General features: G+C 36.3%; 11 protein-coding genes across 11 annotated transcripts; 4 read left to right on the top strand and 7 right to left on the bottom strand.

The window, feature by feature from the left end:
* Positions 1-602: 602 nt before the first annotated feature.
* RHIMIDRAFT_242854 (uncharacterized protein) lies at positions 603-959 on the bottom strand (the record flags this gene model as incomplete). The annotated part of the gene is made up of 1 exon (XM_023609854.1): positions 603-959. The coding sequence occupies one exon, from the start codon at positions 957-959 to the stop codon at positions 603-605; it is 357 nt and encodes a 118-aa protein (XP_023460965.1).
* A 1,145-nt stretch (positions 960-2,104) lies between these two features.
* On the top strand, positions 2,105-3,026 carry RHIMIDRAFT_242853 (putative ER to Golgi transport-related protein; the record flags this gene model as incomplete). The annotated part of the gene is made up of 6 exons (XM_023609853.1): positions 2,105-2,240; positions 2,289-2,371; positions 2,427-2,564; positions 2,625-2,694; positions 2,757-2,827; positions 2,877-3,026. The coding sequence occupies 6 exons, from the start codon at positions 2,105-2,107 to the stop codon at positions 3,024-3,026; spliced, it is 648 nt and encodes a 215-aa protein (XP_023460964.1).
* On the bottom strand, positions 2,970-4,028 carry RHIMIDRAFT_110301 (uncharacterized protein). Its single transcript, XM_023605232.1, has 4 exons — positions 3,685-4,028; positions 3,428-3,634; positions 3,167-3,372; positions 2,970-3,126 (listed from the first exon to the last, which is right to left on the bottom strand). Exons 1-4 carry the CDS (start codon positions 3,950-3,952, stop codon positions 3,040-3,042), a joined length of 768 nt encoding a protein of 255 aa, XP_023460963.1. The 5' UTR covers positions 3,953-4,028; the 3' UTR covers positions 2,970-3,039.
* A 1,522-nt stretch (positions 4,029-5,550) lies between these two features.
* On the top strand, positions 5,551-7,298 carry RHIMIDRAFT_249998 (uncharacterized protein; the record flags this gene model as incomplete). Its single annotated transcript, XM_023610681.1, has 4 exons — positions 5,551-5,672; positions 5,722-5,931; positions 5,985-6,675; positions 6,729-7,298. The coding sequence occupies 4 exons, from the start codon at positions 5,551-5,553 to the stop codon at positions 7,296-7,298; spliced, it is 1,593 nt and encodes a 530-aa protein (XP_023460962.1).
* Positions 7,299-7,488: 190 nt separating this feature from the next.
* On the bottom strand, positions 7,489-8,224 carry RHIMIDRAFT_242850 (EF-hand protein; the record flags this gene model as incomplete). The annotated part of the gene is made up of 6 exons (XM_023609852.1): positions 7,489-7,517; positions 7,572-7,667; positions 7,715-7,864; positions 7,966-8,079; positions 8,137-8,158; positions 8,213-8,224. The coding sequence occupies 6 exons, from the start codon at positions 8,222-8,224 to the stop codon at positions 7,489-7,491; spliced, it is 423 nt and encodes a 140-aa protein (XP_023460961.1).
* An 83-nt stretch (positions 8,225-8,307) lies between these two features.
* On the bottom strand, positions 8,308-8,563 carry RHIMIDRAFT_277308 (uncharacterized protein). Its single transcript, XM_023612679.1, has one exon. It carries the CDS (start codon positions 8,537-8,539, stop codon positions 8,381-8,383), a length of 159 nt encoding a protein of 52 aa, XP_023460960.1. The 5' UTR covers positions 8,540-8,563; the 3' UTR covers positions 8,308-8,380.
* Positions 8,564-10,009: 1,446 nt separating this feature from the next.
* RHIMIDRAFT_287134 (2-phosphoglycolate phosphatase) lies at positions 10,010-11,194 on the bottom strand (the record flags this gene model as incomplete). Its single annotated transcript, XM_023613446.1, has 7 exons — positions 10,010-10,101; positions 10,154-10,360; positions 10,411-10,606; positions 10,657-10,803; positions 10,858-10,949; positions 11,002-11,070; positions 11,116-11,194. 7 exons carry the CDS (start codon positions 11,192-11,194, stop codon positions 10,010-10,012), a joined length of 882 nt encoding a protein of 293 aa, XP_023460959.1.
* A 101-nt stretch (positions 11,195-11,295) lies between these two features.
* On the top strand, positions 11,296-11,982 carry RHIMIDRAFT_242848 (uncharacterized protein; the record flags this gene model as incomplete). The annotated part of the gene is made up of 2 exons (XM_023609851.1): positions 11,296-11,445; positions 11,503-11,982. 2 exons carry the CDS (start codon positions 11,296-11,298, stop codon positions 11,980-11,982), a joined length of 630 nt encoding a protein of 209 aa, XP_023460958.1.
* On the bottom strand, positions 11,757-13,967 carry RHIMIDRAFT_277305 (apses-domain-containing protein). The gene is made up of 4 exons (XM_023612678.1): positions 13,686-13,967; positions 12,819-13,629; positions 12,678-12,771; positions 11,757-12,630 (listed from the first exon to the last, which is right to left on the bottom strand). Exons 1-4 carry the CDS (start codon positions 13,913-13,915, stop codon positions 12,044-12,046), a joined length of 1,722 nt encoding a protein of 573 aa, XP_023460957.1. The 5' UTR covers positions 13,916-13,967; the 3' UTR covers positions 11,757-12,043.
* A 5,276-nt stretch (positions 13,968-19,243) lies between these two features.
* Positions 19,244-22,686, top strand: RHIMIDRAFT_110126 (ARM repeat-containing protein). Its single transcript, XM_023605229.1, has 7 exons — positions 19,244-19,466; positions 19,520-20,483; positions 20,545-20,899; positions 20,950-21,381; positions 21,442-21,627; positions 21,677-22,068; positions 22,121-22,686. The coding sequence occupies exons 1-7, from the start codon at positions 19,417-19,419 to the stop codon at positions 22,559-22,561; spliced, it is 2,820 nt and encodes a 939-aa protein (XP_023460956.1). The 5' UTR covers positions 19,244-19,416; the 3' UTR covers positions 22,562-22,686.
* A 125-nt stretch (positions 22,687-22,811) lies between these two features.
* RHIMIDRAFT_242845 (uncharacterized protein) lies at positions 22,812-23,585 on the bottom strand (the record flags this gene model as incomplete). Its single annotated transcript, XM_023609850.1, has 4 exons — positions 22,812-23,042; positions 23,094-23,249; positions 23,301-23,423; positions 23,475-23,585. The coding sequence occupies 4 exons, from the start codon at positions 23,583-23,585 to the stop codon at positions 22,812-22,814; spliced, it is 621 nt and encodes a 206-aa protein (XP_023460955.1).
* Between the last annotated feature and the right edge of the window lie 1,785 nt (positions 23,586-25,370).

The raw sequence follows: 25,370 nt of genomic DNA, 5'->3' as shown, positions 1-25,370 counted from the left end.
TGTAAATAAGAATATTATTTTTGTGACCAACAAATGCCTTTATCATAGTCTAAAAGTCATCTACTGGGTATGTCATGGAAATCCACAGCATATCCATCGGTTTTCATCATGCGTTGACAAAGAAGTCCAAAATTTAACCGTGAGAGGCAACCACATTGGTAGTGCTCTCCAGAGCTTTCGCTTTTCCAGGCAAGATGTAACTCGGCCCGTATTTTGTAAATAGCGAAAAAGCATACCTTCCCGAAAAGGTGGCCTATAGCTTGGGTTTCTTTCTCGCTGAAAATCGGCGTGCTGTTCTTTTCTTTAAGCACCTCTTCTTTTTCCGATTCTATCTATAATACAACATTAGGCTTTTGTGGCATTTTGGATAATTTCGCTTACTGATTTTTGCATAACCATATGGACTGCCTTGAATGTTCTATAAAGGCTTCCAGTGGTTTACATAGTGTTTTTGATTCTCCAATGGGTACCTTCAACACGGGATGTTGCACGAACGCCTAAGTTGAGAATCGTTCCAGCGTAAGGACAGGCACACTTTCCCTTATATTCCAGGACAATGTATTCAAATGATCATTAAAGTCTGGCTAAAGATACAATCAACTTTAGATATTATACCTGTCAAAATAAGACAAAATCTTCAGTTCCTTCTTCTGGGCAATTTCTTTATCTTTGCTTTGAAAGTCATTTTCAACTTGAGTATTGTACTCTTCTTCAGCAGCATTTTCTTCTAAAAATTGGTATCTTCTACCTTCTTTCAACAACTGCTTCTTCTTTGCTACATGGACTTCACGTTTCTTTTGCACCATGTTGACCATTGAACTCGAAGCGCGCTTTGCAAGATCTTTACACCTTTTGATTGCTTCATTGTGAATGATTTTATTTGTATCATATATCATTGCTCCAATGACTTCGTTCAATTCAGCTATTTCTTTGCTCTCAACGGGAAAACATCCAGCCATTTACGAAGTTAAATGCTTGGACATGTGCTAGCCACAAAGCACATGGATGGATTCCGGGAAAATTTTTTCGATCGAGTTAACCAAAGCCTTCTCGTTGTCCGTAATGAAAGCCCCTACATTTCCTTGCGACCAGAGCAACTCACGCATGGCTTTGACTACCCATTCATAGGACGCTGTTTTCTCGTTAGAAACAACTACTGAAGCAACAAGAACATTGCGTAGCGATACTCTTCCTATGTTGCTGATAGCACAACGTTAATCAATGGCATTTTGTTTCCATTAGTCTGATATGTAGCATCCAAAGCAATAATTTCGGTGAAATTCAGCGCTAGAAAAAGATTTGGTGACAATAACTAGAACGATGGGTAATACTTTGTAACGCTTATAAACATTAGACGTATAGTTTATAAGCCTAAGCATGAACTCTTGATTAACTTGATATTGGATTTCAATTAAAATCGGGGGAATTTTGTGGACGCATAAACCATGTCTGACCGACTACCGTCAGCCCACTTAGTCGGAACTACTGAGTAGCTATCAGGAGGAACATCTACATCTATATACGACTTATATATTAGTACTTTCAAACGCGTAATACAAATATCGATGCATTACCAATGAGAGAGAGTGAATAATTATACGCATTATTTCTGGATCGCTTAATAGTATTTTGCTCATGAAATCAGCACCCGGTTTCCATTTCAATGGTAATTTGAAACTTTCTAAATCTTTAGTCATACTTGAATAAGCCCTTTTAAGTAATTTAGTTTTATTTTTAGTTGAAAGATTAATTTGCAATGTTGTATTGCAAAGCGGCAAAGGAAAAAGAGAAATAATTCATTACCATCACCAATCCGTCACCCTTTTTGCATTACCGTCACCGATAGCGCCACCGTCACCATCATCCTTTTTTCATTACCGTACTTAAAGTAGTCAGCATACAAATGAAATGTTTCTTTGGTACAAATAGTATAGTGATCGGGCAGAGTCACGTGCCCTGAACTCTTTGAGAGAGAAGTCAGCCAAATTAATTCAACTTTATTGGCGAGTCCTGATTGGATTATTAATTTTAACATTGAAAAACTCCTTCAGTCATTAATTTTCGCTTGTTGCTTTCAAGGACACACACGCGTGCGTTATTAGACATGTCAAGCATACGGTTTTCTGCACTTGTATTACTCGCCTTGTGTGTAATCAATACTCAGGCATTATACTTTTATCTCGAAGGTTCCGAGAAGAAATGCTTTATTGAAGACTTACCAAAAGAAACCATGGTCATTGGTAATTAGTGTTTTGGTATCCCTAATTTTTTATTAAACACATCAATAGGTGTTTACAAGACAGAGCAGTTCTCTTCAACTCAAAATGAATGGATTGAAAATAAGGATGTCAAGATGGAAATCACAGTCGAGGTTCATATTATTACACTTTTTTTTTTAAAAAAACACCCACTGAGTTCATCATTAGGAACTTCCTCAAGGTCACAGAGTTGTAGACACAAAAGGTGGTTCATCTGGACGCTTTACTTTTACTTCTGCTGAATCTGGAGACCATGCCATCTGTCTTTCTACTTCATCAAACGCCTGGTTTGACAATACCAAGACAGTAAGAAAACCTTACATAACTATATATATATATAACGATTCGTTTTTTTTTTTATGATAGAGAGTTACTTTTGATATGGACTTTGATGATCCAACTGACCACCATGATCATCATGCGGATGGCGTCTCTGGTAGATGATCAATAGAAAGAAGAAAAGTGATAATACTAAACTTTGTATGATTATTTATATAGAATTGGTACAAAGAGTACATGAATTAAACGAACGTGTTGAAGATATACAAATTGAACAAAATGCTCAGCGTGTAAGTTTGTGTGTACGTATAAAATCAAAAAGGCTTACCTTGTATATAGGAACGAGAAGAAGCATTCCGTGATCAATCCGAACTGATCAACTCTCGTGCAGTGTGGTGGACCATTGCTCAAATTGCCGTCTTGGGTGTTGTTTGTTTCTGGCAGATGCATTACTATAAAAATTTCTTTACAGCCAAAAAACTTGTATAAATAAAAAACATCTTTATTCTACTTCAAATTTACAGGAAACATTATAAGTAACATCGTTAATAACGGCTTCCACTCGATGCTCATTTTCACCAAAGTACATCTGTAAAATATTAGATAGGTTCATTCAACATGATTATTACCTTTATCGTCAGTGGTATAGGATCGCCGTGCTTTATGTTGGGTAAATGGGGCATAGGGATATCACAGTCAAACACCTTTTTGACATTATTGTGAGGAGAAGGGACCACATATCTTGGTTCAGTTTCACTATCAGAAGCAAAGATAGAGCACGCTGTCTTGTGAGGAGCGTAGATGGTAAAATGCCGAACGATACAGCTGTCCAAATCTATATCCAGGGGTTATTAAGGAAGAAAATAATAAAAAAAAAGGATATCTATTACCTAAAGGTTTGCCTCTTTCAACAAAGGTAGAAAAACGATTATCACATCGAACACTACCATCAGGTCGAATCACCTTGTATTCATCAGGATCCATTTCATAGTCAAATGGATATGCACTCTTGATGCCATACCACAGTCTTGGGATTCGTGTAGCAATCTTTGTAGGATTCAAACCAAAGATGACTGCTCCACGAGCCACTGCCATTTCTACAAAGAGAGTTGTCAATTGTTGTATTCTTTTTTTTTTTTTGGTTTACCTGGTCTATCAGGCTGAATTATCTTGATTCCTTCAGGTGAAAACTCTTTTACCATTTGTTGATAAAGATAAGCAGAAGAGCCAAAACCACCCACCATGAAAATAGCCTTTAGATTGGTAGTATCCTTTTGTAGTTGACGGCAGAGACCAATGACCCTTTGGATGACAGGATCAAAGACATTCTTCTTTATTTCTTCCTTTGTAAACGTGATCGTGCCTTCATCTAAGCCTATTGATGGGTCTGTTTTCCTGAGTAAATCAAATCCCATAGGCAGAGAACAGTAAATGTCATCAGTGTTGTCAAACAATGGCTTAGAGCTGTCTACAGTTAGAAGTTAGCCTTCTCCTTTTGAACATTTCATTCATATTTACCAACAAAGACATCCATCATATGTTCAAAAGGTGCTGAAGGGATCTCCACTTTACCATTAGCTGATGGACGCAACACTTTCTTTAATCTCTTTCGTAACAGCTTTCTAAAGTTCAAGTCGATAAACATCGACCCGCACGTCTCTCCTAGTCCTTTTGTACTCTCCCTAAATACTGTCTTTCCATCCAATCCTTTCTCGAGCCTAAAGACGATCAAATCAACCGTTCCGCCTGTTTGTGTTTAAAAATGAAAGGATGAATCATATTCTATGTTGTTAGGTACCTCCAGCGTCACAAATCATAAATTCATCTCCATGCTTCATATCAAATTTATCACACGTCCTTTCACAATAGAGAGCTGCAGCTTCAGGTTCTGAAATCAACATGAGCCTATCACGATGATCTGTCAAATGGATCAATTTAGCCTGAATAGCTGCATTTCTCATGATTTGCTTTGCTTGATCGGACCACATAGCTGGAACCTAGAGGTCGTGTTGATAAAGGCACAATTCTGTATTTGATACACTTACTGTGATACAGAAACGGGCCTTTTTTTCAAAATCGTTGCTGAATCCCTTTTGATTCATGTATGTCTTGACATAGGTAAACATTTTTTCCAGATAGTCTAAGGTTGAATCAGCTTAGTTTATTCGTATATATATATATATATATATATATATTACCAGATATGATAACAGTAGGAGTTAAGCCTAATGGTAAATTAGCCAATGGTCTCTGTGGGTTTTCATCGAGGTATATTTTGAATTGTTGTATGACGAGTATGTTTCCTTGGTCTGCTTTATTGGATCTTGCGAATCTTCCCCACTGAACTAATTTCTATACTACATATTGAATAACAAATACACTTGTACCTTTTTTTTTTCTTACTCCAGTTTCGTGGCTGTATTGCTAAATAGAATATAAAATGTAAATACATAGCTTTTTGAGATTGTCCAACAAACTTACACACACTGTAGGAACCTGTCATGCAATAAAATAAGACTAGTTAAATAGCATTCGTCTATATTCTTACCTTGGGATAACTATAATCTGGCTGCCTTGGCCTATATATGATGTTATTATATACACACCAAATACAAAAAGGACTGTAGATACCATTTATTGATATCAACAATTTCATTATCATTCATAAAAGAATAAGACACGCCAGAATAAGTCGTTCCTGAACATGACATTTAAAATTCAGACTTTATTTCTTTTTATTACACCATACATACCAAAGTCAATACCTATGACGATAGGATAATCTTCAGCAGAAAATGGAACAACCATGTTTGAAAACTCTCCCAACAAGAAGAAGAAGAAGAAAAGAAGAAAAAAAAAAAAAAAAAAAAAAAAAAAAAAAAAAAAAAGTAAAATACACAGTACAACATGAGCCACATAAGTTTGTGAAACACTGCGTTAAGCAGTGACATGAGCCGAGAAAAATACCAGCATATTCTTTCTTTTTCTTCTTCTTCTTCTTCTTTTCCACACCATGATATCTCAACAAGACAATTACAAAGTAGTCATTGCCTATGACTTTGGCACCACATTCTCAGGCGCTTCTTATGCATTCACACATACTACGGTGCCTGAAGTTTTTGATATACAAAAATGGTAAGAGATATCCCCCTTCTACTTGTTCTTTATTGACTTGTCAATTCAGGCCACAGAAAGGCGGTAACTTTTATCCCAAGACACCTTCGATATCAGCATACAAAAAGTCGGATCCAAGCACGATTGTCGAGTGGGGTCATAGTGCCAAGAAATTGATGTCAAAACCACAAGCTGCCAAGGAACACTTTATTTTAACCAATTTCAAGCTTCGACTGGATGAGACTCTCTTTTTGAGAGGATCATTGGATATAAACAAGAGGTGTCTTTTTTTTTTATTTTACTTGATGGGAGGGACTGATATCGTATATATAGATCACCCGTAGACAATATTGCGGATTACTTGACATGTCTTCATCAGCATGTTCTGGATGAAGTGACCAGAGGATTTGCCAAGAATTATCCACCAGAGACATTCCGATACTGTTTGACTGTACCTGCCATGTGGTCCGACTTGGCAAAGTTTTACATGAGAAGGGCTGCCATCAAGGCAGGCTTGATTCATGCCGATGATCCACAGGATAGACTGATTTTAATTTCAGAGCCAGAAGCAGCTGCGTTATACTGTGAGCGTATGTGTGAACAAGTCAATTTGAAGAAGGGAGATCGCATCATGATCTGTGATGCAGGTGGAGGTACTGTTGACCTGATCCTGTTTGAAGTCATGGATGAAAACATACAGAGTAATCACAGGCTGAAGGAAGTGACAAAGGGAATGGGCGAAAGTTGTGGAAGTGTCTTTTTGGATTACAATTTCAGAGCTTTACTAGAAGAAAAGCTAGGAGATCAGGTCAAGGATCTACCGCCTGCGACGATCAATAACTTGATGGATCAATTCATCGATAACATAAAACCCGAATTTGATGGACTAGATGACCAATACCTGAATATACCCGTCTCTATTGATCTAAGTCAGCTGGATGACGATTGTTTGGATGAAGGGACGATGATATTAAGAGCACAAGATTTAAAAGAAAAAGTGTTTGAACCTGTGGTGCGGCGTGTTGTAAGTGGACGTTTCTGAATACACAACAGTATATTTTTATCATCTATATTTAGCTAGCCTTGATTGAAAAACAGTATAACCAAGTATCCGACCAGAGGGTATCCTGCATTTTTCTTGTCGGAGGCTTTGGTTCGTCCAACTATCTATTTCAACGAGTTCAAGAAACATTCCAAGACCGCGTCAAGCAAATCCTATGTCCGCCAAGAGCCGCCATGGCTGTGGTTCGAGGTGCCGTCTACTTTGGCCTGAACCCTCGTCTGATTACGTCTCGAGTATCCCGCCGTACCTATGGTATCAATGCCGGCCTTCCATTTGATGAATCCATAGACCCACCCTCTTCTCGAGTGATTCGTCCAGATGGTAGCATTCGCTGTACGACTCGATTCCTTGTTTTTGTAAAGAAAGGAGACGTCATACCTGTGGATCACTGTATTAAAGAAAGAATGTTTGTTTATTATGGAACAATCAAGGCAACTGATATTTTACTTTATGCAACAGAAGAAGATAGAGAACCAAGATATTACGATGAGCCTGGTGTAAAACAAGTGGCTGCTATATCAGTACCCATTCCTTACATGCCACGTGTGGCGCATGGAGAGAGGGTAGCATACACTGTGAGGTAAATAAACACACCAAAAAACAAGAGCAAATATTAAATTATGTAGGATGTACTTTGGTCTGACTGAAATACGTATGGAAGCTGACTTTGGTACAGGAATTGTGCATAAAGTTCAATGTAACTTTGATGCAGTGGATAAATACAGTGATTCGCAATAAATTTTAATATCATTCACGGTATATTTATTGAAAGATTTAGTTTGATAAAACGACGGTAACAAAATCTGTTTCAGAACATTTAAATAAACGAGTTTTCTTTTGGTCTTTCTTTGACTTACCAACATAATTAATACGTCCATCCTTGCCAACTTCAACTTCCTTCAAGAGTTCATTAACTTCTTCATCAGTTAATTTCTCACCAAGGTTAGTCAAGACTAGATAAAAGTGTGAGCTTATAAACAGTTGGATCCATTCTATTTACCATAACGTAATTCACCAGCAGAGATATAACCATCTCCTTCCTTATCAAAGACTTGGAATCCTTGAATAAATTCTTGAGAGGAGCCAGCGGGCTTAAAACCATCAGGTCGCGTGAGGATAGACAAGAAGGTACCAAAATCAATATCAAATTCTAAAACAATATCAATACACACACACACATACACGTAGACTTAAACTTGCCTTGGTTTTCAGGGATGTTTTTGGATTTGGCAGTTTCTTTAATGAGTTCACGTACTTCAGCTTGAGTAGGGTTTTGACCAAGGCCTCTCAAGAGGTCACCAAGGTTACTAGAAGAAACAGTACTATTACCCTTCTTATCATATAAAGAAAAGGCTTCCTTCCATTCTGATGTTAAAGTGTTAGTAACAAGATGATGTTAGTCTAAGCCCTCTTTTTTTTTACCATCGAGTTGTTCCTGAGTTGGCTACAAAGAGAGAGAATAAGTCTTTTTGTTTATTTTAAAGAGATGAATACATACTGCTTTGCTCATCTTATTTTTTTTTGTTAATTAAACAAGAAAAAAAAAGGGCAAAAAAAAGGGCAGCAGGCTGGATTTTATCACGAGAACGCTAAATCCCCGAAAGAATTTAAAGTTCTAAGCAAAAATTTAGTCTGTAAGCGTCTTTCAAAGATTCTATTTTGTACTTCATCTAGTGATATCGTTACTGCCCAATCGTTCTCTTACATTCAAGAAGGAAGAGGTGATGTTGTTAAATTCAGTATTTGTTTGACTGAGGCTAGTTTCAAAACAGGAGAATGTTTGGTGAAATAAAAGATATGAAAGGTCTGACAGACCTATTGCCATGGCTGAGAGTGTATCTCTCGATTTCACAGGTTGTCTTTTGGTCGCCAAGACACACTTTGGGTTACAGTAGATGAAGGATCCTTTGCTTGTGACATTTGCTTCTTTTTCCTTAATCATTCTTTTGTGAATGGGATGATCTAGCTTGCGGAAACAATACATGCATGTTTGCGAAGTCGTGTTTTCATTGGTGATACAGACGTGGGTTTCTTGTCCATGGAGCTTTTACTTCCAAGCTCCTCCATACCTTAGATCCGTCTTGATTCTTGAGCCAACATTGGTTCCTCTATCGCCAATGAACATGATTGGTTTAGCTTTCGTAGCAGCATTTATATATTAAAATAAGATGCGATCAGAAATTGTTATGTATGCATTAATGCTAAGATTACCTCGTTGCTTTCTAACAAACCGCCTTTCGGATGAGCATATCTTTTGCGGGTATTTTTTGCTCTGTATTTACAAAAACCTTGGATTGTTTGCTTCAGCTTTGGACTTGTAAAAGTTTCTGAAAGCAGGACGATACTGACGCTGCTTGTTACAAATTTCTTGAGCCTCTTCAACTTTTGATACCTCTGTAAGTGACAACTTTTACACTTTTTTTTCTATTGCTTGAACTTTTTTTTCCTTCTTCTGCTGCCCTTTTCTTTCGCGTTTTTTTTTCTAATCTTCTGGTAGCCACAACCAACGTCAATATCGGCTGCTTCAAAAAATCATTTCCTTGACCAAGTTCGTTATTTTTTTCTACAATATCTGTTGCACTATCATCGTAGCCACTTAAATCTTGATAGCTGTTATAAAGTTCTAGATAAAATTTGAATCTTGTAAAAGTGAGCCCGACCGTGTTTGCCATTGTAACGATTCTGTTATCTGTTCCAGAATAAATGAAGTCTTTAGCAACACCAATGCTACTATTTACACAACATTCTTCAACTTTTTGAACTCCGTGACCATCTTTCTTGATAGAAGTTGATCTTAAGGAACAATGGCTATTACATGGTTGGGACCAAAGCCAGTGCGCTTTAAAGGGGTCTGAGTAACCTGTGTGTTTAATAAATCTTTCAGGCTGTATCACTTATTGACTACGAATGAACCATGTTACTGCTCTAACGCCCAAGTTAAATACAATATTCTACAATGAGAAAGGGCTATCTTTTTATTTTATTTGATCACAGTACAAATTAAAATCACCCTTGAGCGGTACTGGGGCCACACAAGTATATATACGACTCAAGATCCTTTCTGTTTCTGTCGTGAATAACTTTTGAAATACAGTAGCTCAAAATGGTCACATAAATCATCCAACAAGAATGTTGGTAGCTTCTTTATCTGTAATACAGAAACACACAGGGGCACGGAGAGCCGTTGGCGTAGAGTTAGGAGAATCCTTAGACATCTCGGTATCCAAGTAATGAATTTTGTAAAGAACCATATGAATATCTTAGTCATTAAAGTTACCCGGGGGTAGAAACTCTTTTATTTTTGACCAAAGTCACCAAAGCCATTTATGTAGTAAGTAGACTTTACTTTGTTTTCTTCAGATAATAACTCGTCTTTGGTAGTAACACCTAAAAAGAGAGGGATAAGATATTTGACTATATATTAAAATATGTAACGTACCAGTCAACACACACAAGGTGTCAATGCCTCCGTTTAGTCCAAACTCTATATCTGTATTCAGTCTATCTCCGATCATAACTGTCTTGGAAGGATCTATCTTGTATTCTGCAAAAATTGCCTCTAGCATATTCAACGCTGGTTTACCCAAGACTGCATCAGGACGTCTATCAAGGGCCGTGATAAGAGGAGCAGCAATTGCACCAGCACCTGTATATGATTAACACCACCTCTTCTCTAGTTTACTCAATCATATATACCTGGATAAAAGGATCCATGTTGAGGAAATGTACTGTCTTCATTGGTTACAATAAAGTAACATCCAGGATTTCTAGTTAAGTAAGCAAAACCCTTTGAATACTTTTTATAGTTCACTTGAGTATCAAGTCCAACGACAACAGCTCCCACATCCTTGTCATCAGGGACAGGATCGTTATCAAATAATCCACTATCTTCCTATGTTCTCAAGATAAGTATATCATACATGACTCATTAGTTGAACTCACTTCAGCTCCACAGCTTTGGATACCCTCTAAGGCCAATTCTTCCTTGATACCTTTCATACCTATGATGTATACCTTCTTATCTGTTGGAAACTTTAACACATTCTTCAAATAAGTAGCAGTAGCAAAAGCCGATGTGAAGATTTCTTCCTATTTTACAATATGAGCAAACTATTAGACGTATAAAGATATATAAAAACATACTATTTTAGCCTCAATACCAAAGTCTTCAAACTTTTTCAAATAAGATTTGCGAGACTTTGTGCTGTTATTTGTGACAAAGCAGACATGTTTGCCTATTAAATAAATATGAGTACATCATCCCCTCTTGTATCCCCTTGTTCTAACCTTTTTCTCTCAACAGTTTCATAGATTCGCGTACGCCGTCAAACATTCTATTTCCTTCCCACAAGACGCCTAATTGACGATGAGCATGATGAGCATTTGTCTCTTTCTATATACCATCGCAGTCAAACAAAAAATTGTCATATTTATCTATAAACGCTTCTCTCTCTTCTTTGGTCTTTAAATATTGGAGCATATTGATAAAGAAATAAAAACAAAAAAAAGGGTGCCCAGTGATATGACTCGGCTTGACGTCGTTCTTTTTCTCTCCGCGCCTATTTTTCATCTTTTTCTCTTATGCTACTTTATTTCTTCTTGGTTTGCTTTTGTTTATTTGCAAACGCTGCTGATGCAACTGCATTAACATATAAAATCGAGGCTCATGAATACGCTTGTTTCTTTGTTTGGAACGATACACCAGGAAAAAAAGTTGGCTTCTATTTTGCTGTAATTCCTTTTTTTTTTTTTTCTTTTTCGATAACAGTTCTATTGAAATCTATATAGGTTCAACAAGGCGGTTCCTTTGATGTCGATTTTAATGTGCTTGGACCCAAACGTCAATCTATCCTTAGCGGAATTCAGGAACGCCAGGGAGATTACGTCTTTACAGCCAATGAACCTGGAGAATATGCATTCTGTTTTTCTAATGAAATGTCAACACTGACTGATAAACTCATTGACTTTGAAATCCTTCTTGAACATGAAGTTCGTCCTGAATTCAAAAAGGATGCTTTTGGAAAAGAGCAACCTACGTTGACTGAAATGGAAGAAACTATCTTTAGGCTTTCAGGTGACTTGACAAAGATTGCTCGTACACAGAGGCATTTCCGTACAAGAGAGAACCGTAACGCAGCCACTGTGGCTTCTACAAAAAGTAGACTATTTTGGTTTTCTGTATTGGAAAGTCTTGCTATTGTTTCAATGGCTGCCATACAAATATTTATCATCAAAAGTTTCTTTAATGTAAAGAAAGGTGGGGTTTAATAAATAATTGTTTATTCATGCAAAAAAATATACAGATATCTTGTATTTACAGATGAAATGCTTAGAATGTAGGGGTTGATGATAGATCATGAGGTGTACCTGAGTTGCTATTGACAGACCCACGTCGTTGCAGTTTCTCCATAAACCCAATTACTCGGGTCATGTCCAAATCAGGTGGATCGTTTTCAATAGCCAAAGTCAATGGTTTGATAAGTATGTCTAATTTTTCAAGAGGCGTATTGCAACATGTTGCGATGAGTCTTTTATACTCCATCTCTCTTTCTTTGACTAACTCTATTTCTAGTTTTAACTGCTCAATAGTCTGCAGGCTTGTATCCAGCTGATGCTGCAGTGATTTTATCAGTTTGTCTTTACTTGTTGCATCGTTAGCCGAGCCATTGTTGTCGGTTTCATCTGTTGATTCTATCTTTTTATTTTCAAACCTAAACACCTCATCCTCCAATTCTCTTATTCTTTTTCTTGCTTCTGCTAATTGAACTGTGGTCGGGAGCTCCAATCTTTTGAGTGCCTCTTTTAACTCATATTTGACCAACTTTAACTCTTGTTCTCTTCTGAACGCCTCCTTATCCTTACGTCTTAGCTGATCTTGGTATTCTTCTTCTAATCTGTCTACCATGAGCTGAACAGCTATAATAGATATTAGATTCATATTTATTATTATTAAAAACACCTACAATGAACTAAATCACGTCCTTTAGCACTTGATCGATATTCTGTGGGTGAATGTTCCATAAACGTATCAGGATCTTTACGTGGTATGATTGGGTCCTTTTTATAATATAAGATACAACAAACTCGGTACAAAAAAAACTTACCAGAGCACCATGTTTGATTAGTAGATCGATTATCTCTTGGCATTCCAGTCTCATGGCAATAGCCAATGCCGATTCTGAGAAAACTCTATCTTTCACTTCCAAGACATATCTAATCTGACTCTTCTTTGGTATCAGCTTTAACAATATTTTCATATAATAAATAGCAGCATCTGCATATCCAGGCACACCTGCAGTAAGTGCAATATGGTGCAAGACCGTTCGTCCACGGTTGTCCGTGACTCCCACAGAGTCTTTCATTATTTCAACAAGTTCATAAAAACATTTACTTTCATAGCAACATGTTATCATGACTGCACGCATCAATGGTGTTTCTCCATCGTAATTAGCTCTGCATATACTAGCGCCCTTTTCAATCAGAAATTGCACAACGGGTATTTTTCCTAATGCAGCTGCCCAATGTAATGCTGTATGCCCTTGTTCATCAATCACAAGATCGACATCAAAGTTATCCAACAACAACAAAGCATTAAGGTCTTCAGCTGATTTCTCAAAATCCTCTGTCAAGAATATATTCATCAACATGTTTCGTTGTTGCTCATATAACGGTCCTTCTCGGGGTGACGTTGGACTGTTTAGTTTGGGTCGTTTATGTCGATGTTTTTCAATGGACGAATGATAATCTGCTGGTGACGAAGGCGGTGAATGAGATAATTGTTCGGTTAATGCTTGTTCCTTTGTTGGTATTTGTTCAGTTGAGGATACATTAGAAGGATCAAAGCTAAGTAAGGGCATCATGATGTCTAGTACGTGATATTTCTCTGCCAAGGCTTTTCCCTTCTCAAAAGGAACCCTAATATAAAGAGAGGTTAAAGAGCTTTAAAAAAGAGTTTATATATATATATATACCAGGTTCCTTGATATTTCCCATATCCTCCTTGTACCTTTTCAAATTCACCAGTAATCTCTTGTTCTAATATCTTGGTTCTTTGTGTCTTTTCAAATCCTGCTACTTTTAAGATTTGTGTTGCATTTAAATATGAATCTGACCCTCGAACCATTGTTGCAATCCCATGAATCATCATTTCATATACTTGTACACCAGAATATACAGCAGAATACACTTTTCCTGATGACATTTGATAAAGTCTGAAAAGAAAGGGGAGAAAGGAAAGATAAAAAAAAAAAAAGAAAAAGAAAAAAAAAAACTCTTACCAAAATGCGGAAATTGAAACATTCAAACAATAAATGAACTTTGACATTAAACGAGAATACTTCACTACAGTAGAGCAAAGACTATAGAATAATGCATCATCCTTATTACAATTCTTCTTCATCCTAACTAAATATGAGCAACAGTCTGCAGTCTTTATCACAAGAATGAACGTTTAGATGTACTCTACTAGCAACATGTATGAAAAGAATAGCAAAGCGTGCTACATGTTTGCATAAATCCTTGATCCATTTACTTTTCCCAGAAAATAGCTAAAAGATACGCTAAAGCAATGTACCGCTTGTTTACAAGCTTTCTATTACTAAAAGAGAATAAATTGCCTGAATAGAGCACTGCTTCACAATTAGACTTGTCATATTTTACGCGTTCTACATTAACTTATGCACCTAACAATAATATTCGTTTATTTTATCAAGCAAAATCTGATAATTATTACACAGCTAAATATGCTTTAAATAATGCGCGTATGTAAGCATTTAAAGTAGTTTAAAGTAAAATATCAAGCAACGTCTTAAACTGACTATTCATTTTTTTTTTTTTTATTGTTTGATTACTGTGTTATATTAAATGTATTTTGGTAATAAAAGAATTTGAAAATGTTAATCAGCGCATTTATATATATATTTATATATTTTTAGTAAAAAATAACTGTAAATGATTGCATTTTATACAGCATGACCTCAGTCTTTGCTTTCTATTTGCCTTTCTCTTTTCTGTTTGTACCACATACCATTTACACAAAATAATATAAAAAAGAAATATAAACTACTTTAATCCTGGATTATAGATAAAAACAAGTTTTACAAAAAAAAAAGCAAATGTTATCAAAAATCCCAGGCTGTGTTATTAATTTCGCGTAAAGCGCTTAAAGCGACTACAAAGTATTTTACGAAAAATCAGCACCAAAATACTAGATAATATGTAACATATGCAACTTTTGTAATTCGTACATTGATTATTACTTTAGCATAACATTATAATGTAAATATTCAGTTCACTTCGCATAGTGACAGATTTAATGGTTTATTTTATAAAAGACAACGCACACTCACCTAAATATTACTTTATCTCCAATTTAGATATATAGCCATTTGTATTACTTTCAGAAAAAGGAATCTTTTCGCTTGCTTTAATCATAAAATGGTGCATAATTAAGTGTAATAAACTTACGTTTATAAAAATAAAAACTTAGACATATCATGACATACATAAGCAAACTAGATGTATTTTGATTACTCTCTTTACTTGGTTATATTGTGGAATTAACTACATACTTTAAACCTTTCCCCTTTATCTTCTTAAATAAATAAAAAGAAAATAAACTTGTGGTAAATCAAGAAAACAATAAGCAATACTGGTCGAAGTCACTTGGTGATCATAAAATATTGATCACATTGGTTCTCTTACTCCAAATCTCTGTATTTAATTTTTATTTTTGAGGACCGTGCTTTATTTTTTACAGACCATTCATTATATTTCACGGAAAGCCGCAAAGACTGAACTTCCTTCGAGCAGAGGTATTACAATTACGGTCACTGGAGCTATTTGTGAAAAAGAAGTAATTGACTTCTTCCCTATGTAGGCCAAAGGTTATTCAGAGAAAAAACGCTTTATCAAAAAAAAAGGAGATATTGGTGAAGGGCATACGTATTGAACTTTTTTTTGGAAAATTTCTAACTGGCGCTATGAATACGCTCGATAGACATAGAATAGAGGACCATTATCTTGTCATATAGTCTGTGATATTCAGAAATTGATTAAGGATCGCGATTATAAAGCTATGTACTTTCTATTGCCAATTTTGAAGTTTACTAAGTTGTTCTGGTCAACTGCAGTGGTTAAATTCACTGCTCTTATTATTTGATAGATGCTCGGTTCTTTATCCAATGCCTCGAGCGCGCAAACTAAAAAGTTTAAAGAAGTTCTTACTTAATAGTCCAATTGAGCGCGTGATATATACACATTTAGTTACTCAGATTAGCTCAACATAATAAAGTAAAATAGAATTTAATAAAAAATCCCTTTTGGGAACAAGGGTCAAAAAAGTTTGGAAGAAAATTTAATTGAACGAAGAGTAGAGAAGAAAAATTATGACGCTCTAAGAGTAAATTCATCCACGAAATAAAAAAACTTTAACCGAAAAACTTAAGACTATGCGCCAGAAATGAATTGGCTAAAAGTTGTATTTGTGTGTAAAAAAGTGGACAGCAAGATCAAGTGAAATCTTTTCTTTGGTGTTTGCCGTATTCACCCTCAAATGCTTTGTGCGATTACTATAGTTTTTTACTCTAAGAATGAACAATACACAGAGACTGACAACAATACATGTTATTCTAACAAAACGTGTCATGTTCAACTCTCATTGGCTACGTAATAATCCTGTTTGCATATAAAATGACGATACTGTGATAATGAACAACCTTTCCTTCTTCTTCTTAATACATAAGAGGCTCATCAACATACATCTAGGTTTCTTCTTTTACTACTCGAAACATATCACAGTATTCTTTACTTTTTCTCTTTTTTGCACCGTCAAGGCAAAAACGAATTCTCTTCAATGTGATGCACAACGTACGTGATGAACCATTAGCAACAAAAGCTCAGCTTGATGAATCACTGAAGAACATCACAGCTATTCCACTTTCCAAGCGTCTCAAACTTTGGCCTAAATGTAGACAAACAGGCAACAGCTACTAGCAATGTCACACGACAATATCAAAGCCGTTTGTCCAACAAAGGCTTAAATATCAGAACCTTATGAAAGTCACCTTGCAGAGAGACAGCTTGCAGCCCTTTGGGATTTTCCTTAATCACTGCGACATTAATGCCAAAGCAATCAACAAAAGGTGTAATCATCCTTTTGTCGGCAACAGCGTGCCAAGTGAAATTCGCTCCTTGCCTTCCACCAGTCCTAAAACAGGCTGTACGCAATTGAAACGTGTAAAAATTTTGGTGATGTTGATGACAAGGAAATCACGCAACGACCTGTTGCACGGTCTCCCTTTTACAACGCAGTTCAGCATATTGAATTTCAGCCCCTGAACGGTAACATGATTCAGCTGCTCGATGGCAATTGGTGTTTCAAGTTGTATCTTTGCTCTTTGACTTTAAAGTTGCTTGTTGGTGGTTAGCCCTTGATTGCTTTATGTCAACTACGTGCAACCATATAGGCGGCTGTCGACTTTAGATGCACACTTGAACGCTTCTCTGTGGCGTATCTTTCTCCTTCTAACATTGACCTCTGGATCAAGAAAATCACTAATTACAATGCGCAAAAGGGTAGGATTTGGTTCGAAGAAATAAACAAATAACACTACGTGGGTCTTATTATGGATTCATGGTCACACACAATTATACGTTTGATTGATATTATCGCCAACACAGAATAGTTTTATAATAAAAAACGACTATATTAATTCTCACACTTCACAACATTAAGCTCGACTTGGAGAGCGGAAAGCGTCTGTAATTGAAGTAATACATGCACTTTGATGACACATCATCGTTAGGCATGGTATTGACGCCTAAATTCTATTTTTGGAAAGTTGATATCCAAATTTAGAAAGAACAGAAACAATGCGATCTTTCTCACTGTCATAACTATTGTAATCAACAATAGAATTAACACATCAAAGAATAAGCCCATTAGTTAGATCCCCGATGATGACCCCTTAGACAGCATGGTATTGTAAAGAATGCAGAAAACAGAGCGGTTAGAATCATAATCAACCACAAGTAAATTCATCAAGCATGTAGATACAAGTTATGCAGTAGGCTTTCAAACCATTGACTATAAACACCCTTATTCTAAATACCCTTTTAATGGGAGCTTTATATTATCGAATAAAAGAGTCCTAAAAGTATTGACCTGTCTTTTTGATAATATAAAACAGTAACATCTTGTAATCAAGCCATTAGTTCAGGCAGATTTAATGAAAGCGCTTTTTAGATATATGATAAGTAGATGATAATGATTTGCTTATTAACAACTGTTACAACGTAAATTAAAGCTACTTACCCAAGTTGAATACAAACACTTTATGGGATAAGCTCAAGCATATATGATAATGTATAACTGTAAAAAGTTATAAGCATGGGTCTCTCAATAGCTTAATGAAGGAGTTAAGCACACTGTACGTATAATGTCTTAAGAATGGTTGCCATGGCAATGTTACACTGCATAAAAATGGGTTTAGAGTAAACATATATATTTAAATTATGCTGCATGTTTCTGTATCAAATAAAAGAGCATCCTTTATACACTTATGCTAATTAGCGTTTGAAAATAAGGGGAACAGCCTCAAATCTCCTGCATCTGTAGGGTCAGATTTATTTATTATAGCAGTAATACGGAGTTAGAATCTATACAGATTTTATTTAAAATAATACTTTTGATGACTGTGATTGTATCCAAGTTCATCTGACGTATTTTCTCATTTTTGTTAGATCAAAAACCACTTTTATATGCTCTATAGTTGCTACTCTTGTAAATGACATTCCTTTGGAATCTGCTGGACTTGGTTTCTGCAGTAGAATCATGAGAAAGGGAGAAAGGGGAGGCAACCTTTGCGCATATATATTTATATATATCTCGGAATATATCACCATATCAAGTATACTCCCCAACCAAGGAACTGTTGCAAGCTTTTGACTGAGGCAATCATCTTGCATAATAATTAGTGTTTGTTTGGAAAAACGGCAGTATGCATGGTATCTCATCTCATGTAAGGAGTGATTTCCTTATTAAACTGATCAATAACCCCTGAATTTAAGGGACACAAATTCATGAGGTTATTAAGCCTTTAATACATTTGACGTTCATCTGTTTTCTTTTAATACAGCAACGTATTCAAGAATATCTTATTGCCAGTTTGATTAAAAGCATATACTTTACAAACTTCATAATGCGGCTATTCACTGTTTAAAGCCATACTTTGGATCTTGAAGCATAACTGTTTTAAAAAACTCTCATTGTCATTCATAAATATTTCCTTTTCTTTGTTATTAAAGCGTTAGTTCTATAAGCTAAACACTTTAAGAGATCACGCTTTCTAAGCTATTGCTTTCTATGGCGCAAAAACGAATCCGTAGTTAAACAAACGAACCAAAGGTGCTCCGTTGCAACAAGAGGACCATTGCAGGATCAGTTTATGTATCGAAAAGATGCTAATTATGAGTCGATTGAAGCAATAAAAAGCTCTTCTCCTTATTTAAAAAAAGACAACTATTCATTGTTTTGGTTCAAATGAGGAAAATGAGGAGCAAACTTTTTAATCTAGAATTTTACATAGTGTAACCGTGTTGTGATTTTCCTTCTCCCTTTTCTCCGCCCTTTTATAATTTCGACTCACTCTCCTTTTCTGCTCCTCTTCATCTTTATTAATCAATATTGCCCAATCTTGAAGAATGAAAGAACCGAGCCCTCTAAGGCAAGTATCAGGCCCAGGCTACTCAAGGTAAGAATTAACAAGGTCCAAGTTGGTTTTTGTGTTTACTCTTTTTTTATTAGTGACTTGGGAGTACTTTTTGAAGAGAATGAAGTACAATCCAATGGTCTTGGATATCAATCTGCTTTAAATTTTATACGTCCAAAGCCTACTTTTTCAACGCCATTTCAAAATTCAGTACAAAGTATGGAACCACCATCTTCATCTGCCTCACATTCTATCACTCGTCGTCCACGTGCAGGAACAATGCCATCTTTTATTCAACCTCCCATCGCAAATAGACCCGCAACTAATTCCTCAGCGGCTTTGTTACTTTCAACCATTGAAGCTGGTCGTCACCGCTCAGGTTCCTTAAACTTACCTCCTGTAGAGCCCTCATTTTGGGGACTTGGTCATGACGGCCCACTTTCTCCTTCCTCTGAACAGCTATTGCAAAATGATAACGATTTTTCTATTGCTCGAACTATGCGCTCTTTAGGACTGGAAGACGATCATGAACACGAAAAAGAGCAAGAAAAGGAGAATGATGATATTCTTACAAACAGTCTCTTTCACCACAAGTCTCCTCCTGAATTCCACTTGCCGAGTCGATCTCTTTTATCAGGAAATAATAGAAATAGATCCTATTCTGTAAACGCCGCCGCTAGATACGATATGGAAGACAGTAATGTTAGCCAAGGGGGTTTACCTGCCACCTTTGCGAAAAATACAGGATTAAGCTTTGTAAGCCCTCTTGAAGGATTCAACAGACAGCAAAATAGACCCCGTGCAGCTAGTATGGGCCGTGCAGAAGCTGGCAGATTAAATAATATGATGCATCCTTCAGTAACATTTTGGAATAGCAATAACAGCAGTAATGGGCAACGAGTCTCTCCTCTAGTTGCAATGACAGAAGAGGAGATTGATGAACAACCTGCACTATCGCTTGGAGATTCTGAACTATTGGCCAATATTTTGCAAAGTGGTAGTAATAATGAAATAAATCAGCAAATGGAAATCTTGAATGGCAATGCATCTATAACCGAGGCAAGCGAGCACATCTATTTATATATAATTTATACATCTAACTGCAATTTACTTTTAGAAGCCCTACTTAACGTTTAGCCAATCTACTCCTACCTTTAAAGAAAACTTTCAGGCACAAAATGTTAATCAACAGCATTCAAGATCACTTTGGGTTGGAAACATTGATAATTCAATCACCATCGAAACACTAACACAAGTGTTCTCAATGTTTGGTCCAATTGAAAGTGTACGACTACTGTTAGAAAAGGAATGTGCGTTCATCAACTTTTTTCATATCGAGGACGCAGTACGTGCGAAAGAAGATGTTCTTACTCACATGGGTGGAAGAATTGGAAGCTGTATAGTTAGGATAGGATTTGGTAAAGCAGATGCTGCAGTTACAGAAACAAATGTATCTCAACCTACTCGTGCCTTGTGTAATTATTGTCAAACATACAAAAAGAGTCAGTAATAACACATTCTATAGGGCTAGGTAATATTCCTGGAAACACAACACCAGCTTCGCTCCAGAGTATTTTCGGCACATTTGGCACAATCGAATCTGTCAGAGTTCTGTCACATAAAAACTGTGGCTTTATCAATTTTGAGACTGTAGAAGATGCAGTTGCAGCACGCGATGCTTTGCTACAGAACAAAATCTTTGCGCCTGGTTTTTCAACAGCTCGCGTCGGTTTTGCTAAAGTTCCATCTACACCTACCCTTTCAACAAGAAATAGCGATTCAAGTGCATCGACACCTGCAAATGAAAGAATCGAAGTTTTCACTAGCACTCCAAAGTCATCATCTATAGAAAAGAATGTGAACGACAAAATGACCATAGAGGACTGGCAGAAGGAGCTTTACGAGATTATGAAAGAGTTGGGCGTTGGAGAAAAAGTCACCCTGTCATCAATATCCCGTAAGCACATTACCTATTTACGGACATATCTTTTTGGGTATTTATTGCTTTTTTTTGTAGATTTAAGAACAACTTCCTTTTACCATGATTATATACCATCAGTACCAGAACTAGGTGCCGGTCGAAAGTTTGACTCCAGCCGTTTAAAGGAAATACGTAAAAGGCTTGACAACGCTGAAGACGGAGCTCAAGAAGCGGAAGTGATTGCATTTGAATGCATGGATGAAATAGCTGAAATTACAAGTGGTAAGATGATGAGTAAGGAACGACAGCTTGTTTTCTAAGCAATTGGTAGATTATATTGGTAATACGCTTGTTCAACGTTTATTTGAGAAATGCAGCGAAGATACAAAGACACTCATGCTAGAGCGAATTGGCCCTCACTTGGCAGCTAATAGTGTCCATAAAAATGGTACTTGGGCAACACAGAAAATAATCGACCTTGCCAAGACACCAAGACAGATTGAATTAATTCGTCAACACCTTCAGCCTTATATTCCTCCTTTATTGCTGGATCAATTTGGAAACTACGCTGTACAATGTTACCTCCGCCTTGGACAAGATGCAGACAACGGTTTCATATTCGATGCTATGGTTGAAAAACTGATGATTATCGCTCAAGGTAGATTTGGTGCAAGATCCATGCGTGGAATCCTTGAAAGCGAATATGTAACAGAGGACCAAAAGGTAAAGCATCCATTGATTGTCTTTAGGTAATCCTAACAAAATGCACTTGTAGATACTTGTTGCTGCAGCTCTTTGCCAAAATGCTACTTCATTATCAACAAATGCAAATGGTGCATTACTGATATCTTGGCTGATAGAATCGACTCATATTGCCAACCGAATGCGAGTAATAGCCCACCAACTAACCAATAACATGGCTCAACTTTGTACTCATAAGCTCGGTTCACAAATTGTTTACAAACTAATCAATCAATCGACTGACGTAGAATCCCAAGACAAAATATTTAATAGCTTATGTGTAGAAAATATTTTATTAGAAATTTTATCAGATCAGTTACGTGGACTTAATTTTATTCAAAAAGTATTAGCATGTCCTTCACTTAGTGACGAACAAAAATCTATTTTACGCCAACACGTCTGTGCAAGCTTAGAGCAATTAAAAGGACCTGGTCATAAAAAGCTGTTGGATCAATTGTTACAAGAAAACCAATAACTTAAGACGATACCCTTTCCCCCAAATAAAAATAACAGCATCAACAAACAAAAGCAAGCTTTCTGACGACAATCCCCTCAAAACAAAAGAAGTCTTTCTTCTTGATGGAGAAATAGCGTAGAGAACAGTCGAATCGTCATCAACTTTTGTTTTCTTTCTTCACTTTGAAATCATATTTTTTCTATCTGCTTTTTTTTGTACATCTTTATTTTCTGTCACTTTATAAAATAAAACTCCTTTCAATGAGAATCTAGGTATCTTCGTCTTCATTCTCTGATAAGCTATCATTTCTTAATCCTATCATACGCCTTTCTCGACGTTCTTCAAAGCTCTTTTTGGCTGTCAATGCATCTTGTGTTTGCATGTCTATTGTTTTTGACATTTCGTCAGTTAATTTACTAGGTAAATAATACAAAACTGGTTCCGTTGTTGTTTTCAAAAAGTTAGCCAACACTTTCTTCTGTTGTACTTCAAAAAGTTCCTAATGAGCCATCGGTTATATACAGAACCGTCATTTATATATCAATCTTACCCTTTTCTCGGCAAGAATTCGCTCTTCTTCTTGTCTCTTCATCTGCTCCATTCGCTCTTTCTCGAGTTTTCGAGCCTCTGTTCTTTCAGCCATTGCTTTTTTCTCTAAATCAAGTTTTTCTTGAAGTTTTTGGTTGATTTCTCTTCGTCTTTTGTCCTGCAAAGTAAAATTAAGAGATTACACTTTAAAGTACTTGATAGGATTTACCACTTCGCTTGTATTTTGTGTATCATCTTTAAATTTATTGAGTGTTCCTAGCAAAACACCAAAGAGCCTTTTATTACGATCTCGACCAGCTTCAGTCATGTCTAATCGTGGTCTCTTGATCTGCTTGAATTTTATTAATAAATGTGTTAAATAACAAGCAAAATGTAATTGTACCAGTTCTGAGCTTGATCCTACTTCTTTATCCTTATCACTAGAGTCATCCACCCCTCTTTTATTTGAAGCTGTACTGCTATGTGTAGGAACTATAATACTCGATTGAACCATTCTTCCAATAGATTGCGCAAAGAAAAAAAAGAAAATGCCAATCTACTCAAAGTCGGTGTTTTAGCGGCACTTTAAATAATCGCTGCCATCATTGTTTCAAGCACCAAGCGTCTTTTCAAGGGGAGTATAACGTGTTCTTATAGGTAGCATATAGAGCTTAGTAAAGCATTGTCAGAATTTTTTAAAGTATTTATATATCCTATAGTTTACACTGTAGCTATATTATATACTGATTGGATTTTTGGATTCATGCAGACAAAGTTACCTTTACTTGCTTGAAGTTTACTGTATTGTTTTTTCCTGAAACAAAGCAAGCGGGTTTGTGATGTATTATGCTCATTTGTGACGCACACAGTCGTGTACAGACTATTCTTAATCCAATTTCTAAAATACTTTAGGAAACCCTTAATCTTTGAGCCAATATATAGAACCCTGTCGCCAGCAAACAGGATCAGAAGAGGCGCCTATTTAAACTATCTTGTGATTGCTTTCACAGGAGCATAGTCAACAAGCTTATGTGAATCGTTGAATTTAGCTTGTTCAAGTTCCACTTGTGCTTTGGTTTTGTCGACAATAGCAGGAAAGACAATGTCAGTCATGTAGTCGATGCGTTTCATCAGTTTTTCATGAGACATTGGTGGCTTACCTTCGACTTGCTTAAGCTTGTCTTTGTCAGAACGAAAACCATGTGGTTCATTCATTTTACGAGCAAACATCAACGAAAAAGGGGATGAATTCAAGCGTTTAGAGATTCTATTATTTAACGCGAGCTGGATAGCAGGAAGATGGGTATCCCAGTCATTACCAACACAGTTTGTAGCTTTTGCCAACATCTTTTTAACAGATTGGATAAAGCGTTCATTCAAGTCATTTGCAGAAGCGTGAAGAGGAGCGATGAATCTATGATCATATTCCATGGCATCAGCAAGTGCTTTTGTAAGTTAATTCTTAAATTCAGTACCATTATCACTCTGTGGTTTAGTAGGGAATTCCATGATAGAGAATACATCTACAAGTGTTCGAGCGATGGTATCAGACTTTTTATCTGTTAAGGGCTCAATGATGTAGAAACGAGTGCATACATCAACAATAACCATTATTATAAGTAGAAGACATAGAAATAGGGCCACTTAAATCAATAGCATAGTGATCACCAGGATAATAGCTATAAATGCTTCTTAGAGGATGATATCCTTTCTTTGCAATTTTATGCTTCACACAATCAGAAATGAGATTTGGCCAGTGAATACCTTGATCATGAAGGCGTTTGACCATTTGTTCTGCACCATAATGGCCAGTTTAGTTATGAGCTTCATTCAACAACTGCTAATTCTCATTTTCAGGAAGACTAAAATAATTCTTACAGATGGATTGACCTGATTGTATGTAAAAGATCTTTTGGTTATGATTATATAAATTAGACGTTAAAGAAACATCACTAGGCGAGGAGGAAGAGACATTATCCACTGAAATAGAATTGACACTAGCATCTGAGGTATTGGTTGTTGTTGTTGTTGTTGTTGTTAGTACTCGGTAATGGTAGAATAAAAGCAAAGAAGTGATGAGTCTCTGTTTTATCCTTTTATTAGAAGTGAGAGGAAGAGCTCATAGCAAAAAGAAATTAGGTTGTTTTAAAAGAGGTTGGAGTACTAACTAAGGTACATGTAATTAAGTCAAATGTAATCTCACACGTAAAGATTAGTATTAGACATGGTCAAATACGACATTGCCCTCTACCAGTTTGAGATTACGTTTGAAAAACTTGGTTTATACTGGGAGAATGAA

Source organism: Rhizopus microsporus (genome assembly GCF_002708625.1).
Source record: "Rhizopus microsporus ATCC 52813 unplaced genomic scaffold scaffold_43, whole genome shotgun sequence".
In the NCBI taxonomy this organism is placed as follows: Eukaryota; Fungi; Mucoromycota; class Mucoromycetes; order Mucorales; family Rhizopodaceae; genus Rhizopus; species Rhizopus microsporus.
The sequence above is the reverse complement of the archived record's forward strand: the minus strand, read 5'-3'. Positions and strand labels throughout refer to the sequence as shown.

Bases quoted from the DNA above. Each gene is read 5' to 3' on its own strand.
- RHIMIDRAFT_110301 (XM_023605232.1), bottom strand. From the start codon at position 3,952: ATGGGATTTGATTTACTCAGGAAAACAGACCCATCAATAGGCTTAGAT. The intron at 3,635-3,684 runs GTAAACCAAAAA...CTCTCTTTGTAG, and splicing joins AATTCAGCCTGATAGACCAG to AAATGGCAGTGGCTCGTGGA. The intron at 3,127-3,166 runs GTAATAATCATG...AATATTTTACAG, and splicing joins CTATACCACTGACGATAAAG to ATGTACTTTGGTGAAAATGA.
- RHIMIDRAFT_277308 (XM_023612679.1), bottom strand. From the start codon at position 8,539: ATGGCAATAGGTCTGTCAGACCTTTCATATCTTTTATTTCACCAAACA.
- RHIMIDRAFT_277305 (XM_023612678.1), bottom strand. From the start codon at position 13,915: ATGTCATCAGGAAAAGTGTATTCTGCTGTATATTCTGGTGTACAAGTA. The intron at 13,630-13,685 runs GTATATATATAT...TCTTTATATTAG, and splicing joins GGGAAATATCAAGGAACCTG to GGTTCCTTTTGAGAAGGGAA. The intron at 12,772-12,818 runs GTAAGTTTTTTT...TATTATAAAAAG, and splicing joins TAATCAAACATGGTGCTCTG to GACCCAATCATACCACGTAA.
- RHIMIDRAFT_110126 (XM_023605229.1), top strand. From the start codon at position 19,417: ATGAAAGAACCGAGCCCTCTAAGGCAAGTATCAGGCCCAGGCTACTCA. The intron at 20,484-20,544 runs GCAAGCGAGCAC...TACTTTTAGAAG, and splicing joins GCAATGCATCTATAACCGAG to CCCTACTTAACGTTTAGCCA. The intron at 22,069-22,120 runs GTAAAGCATCCA...ATGCACTTGTAG, and splicing joins ATGTAACAGAGGACCAAAAG to ATACTTGTTGCTGCAGCTCT.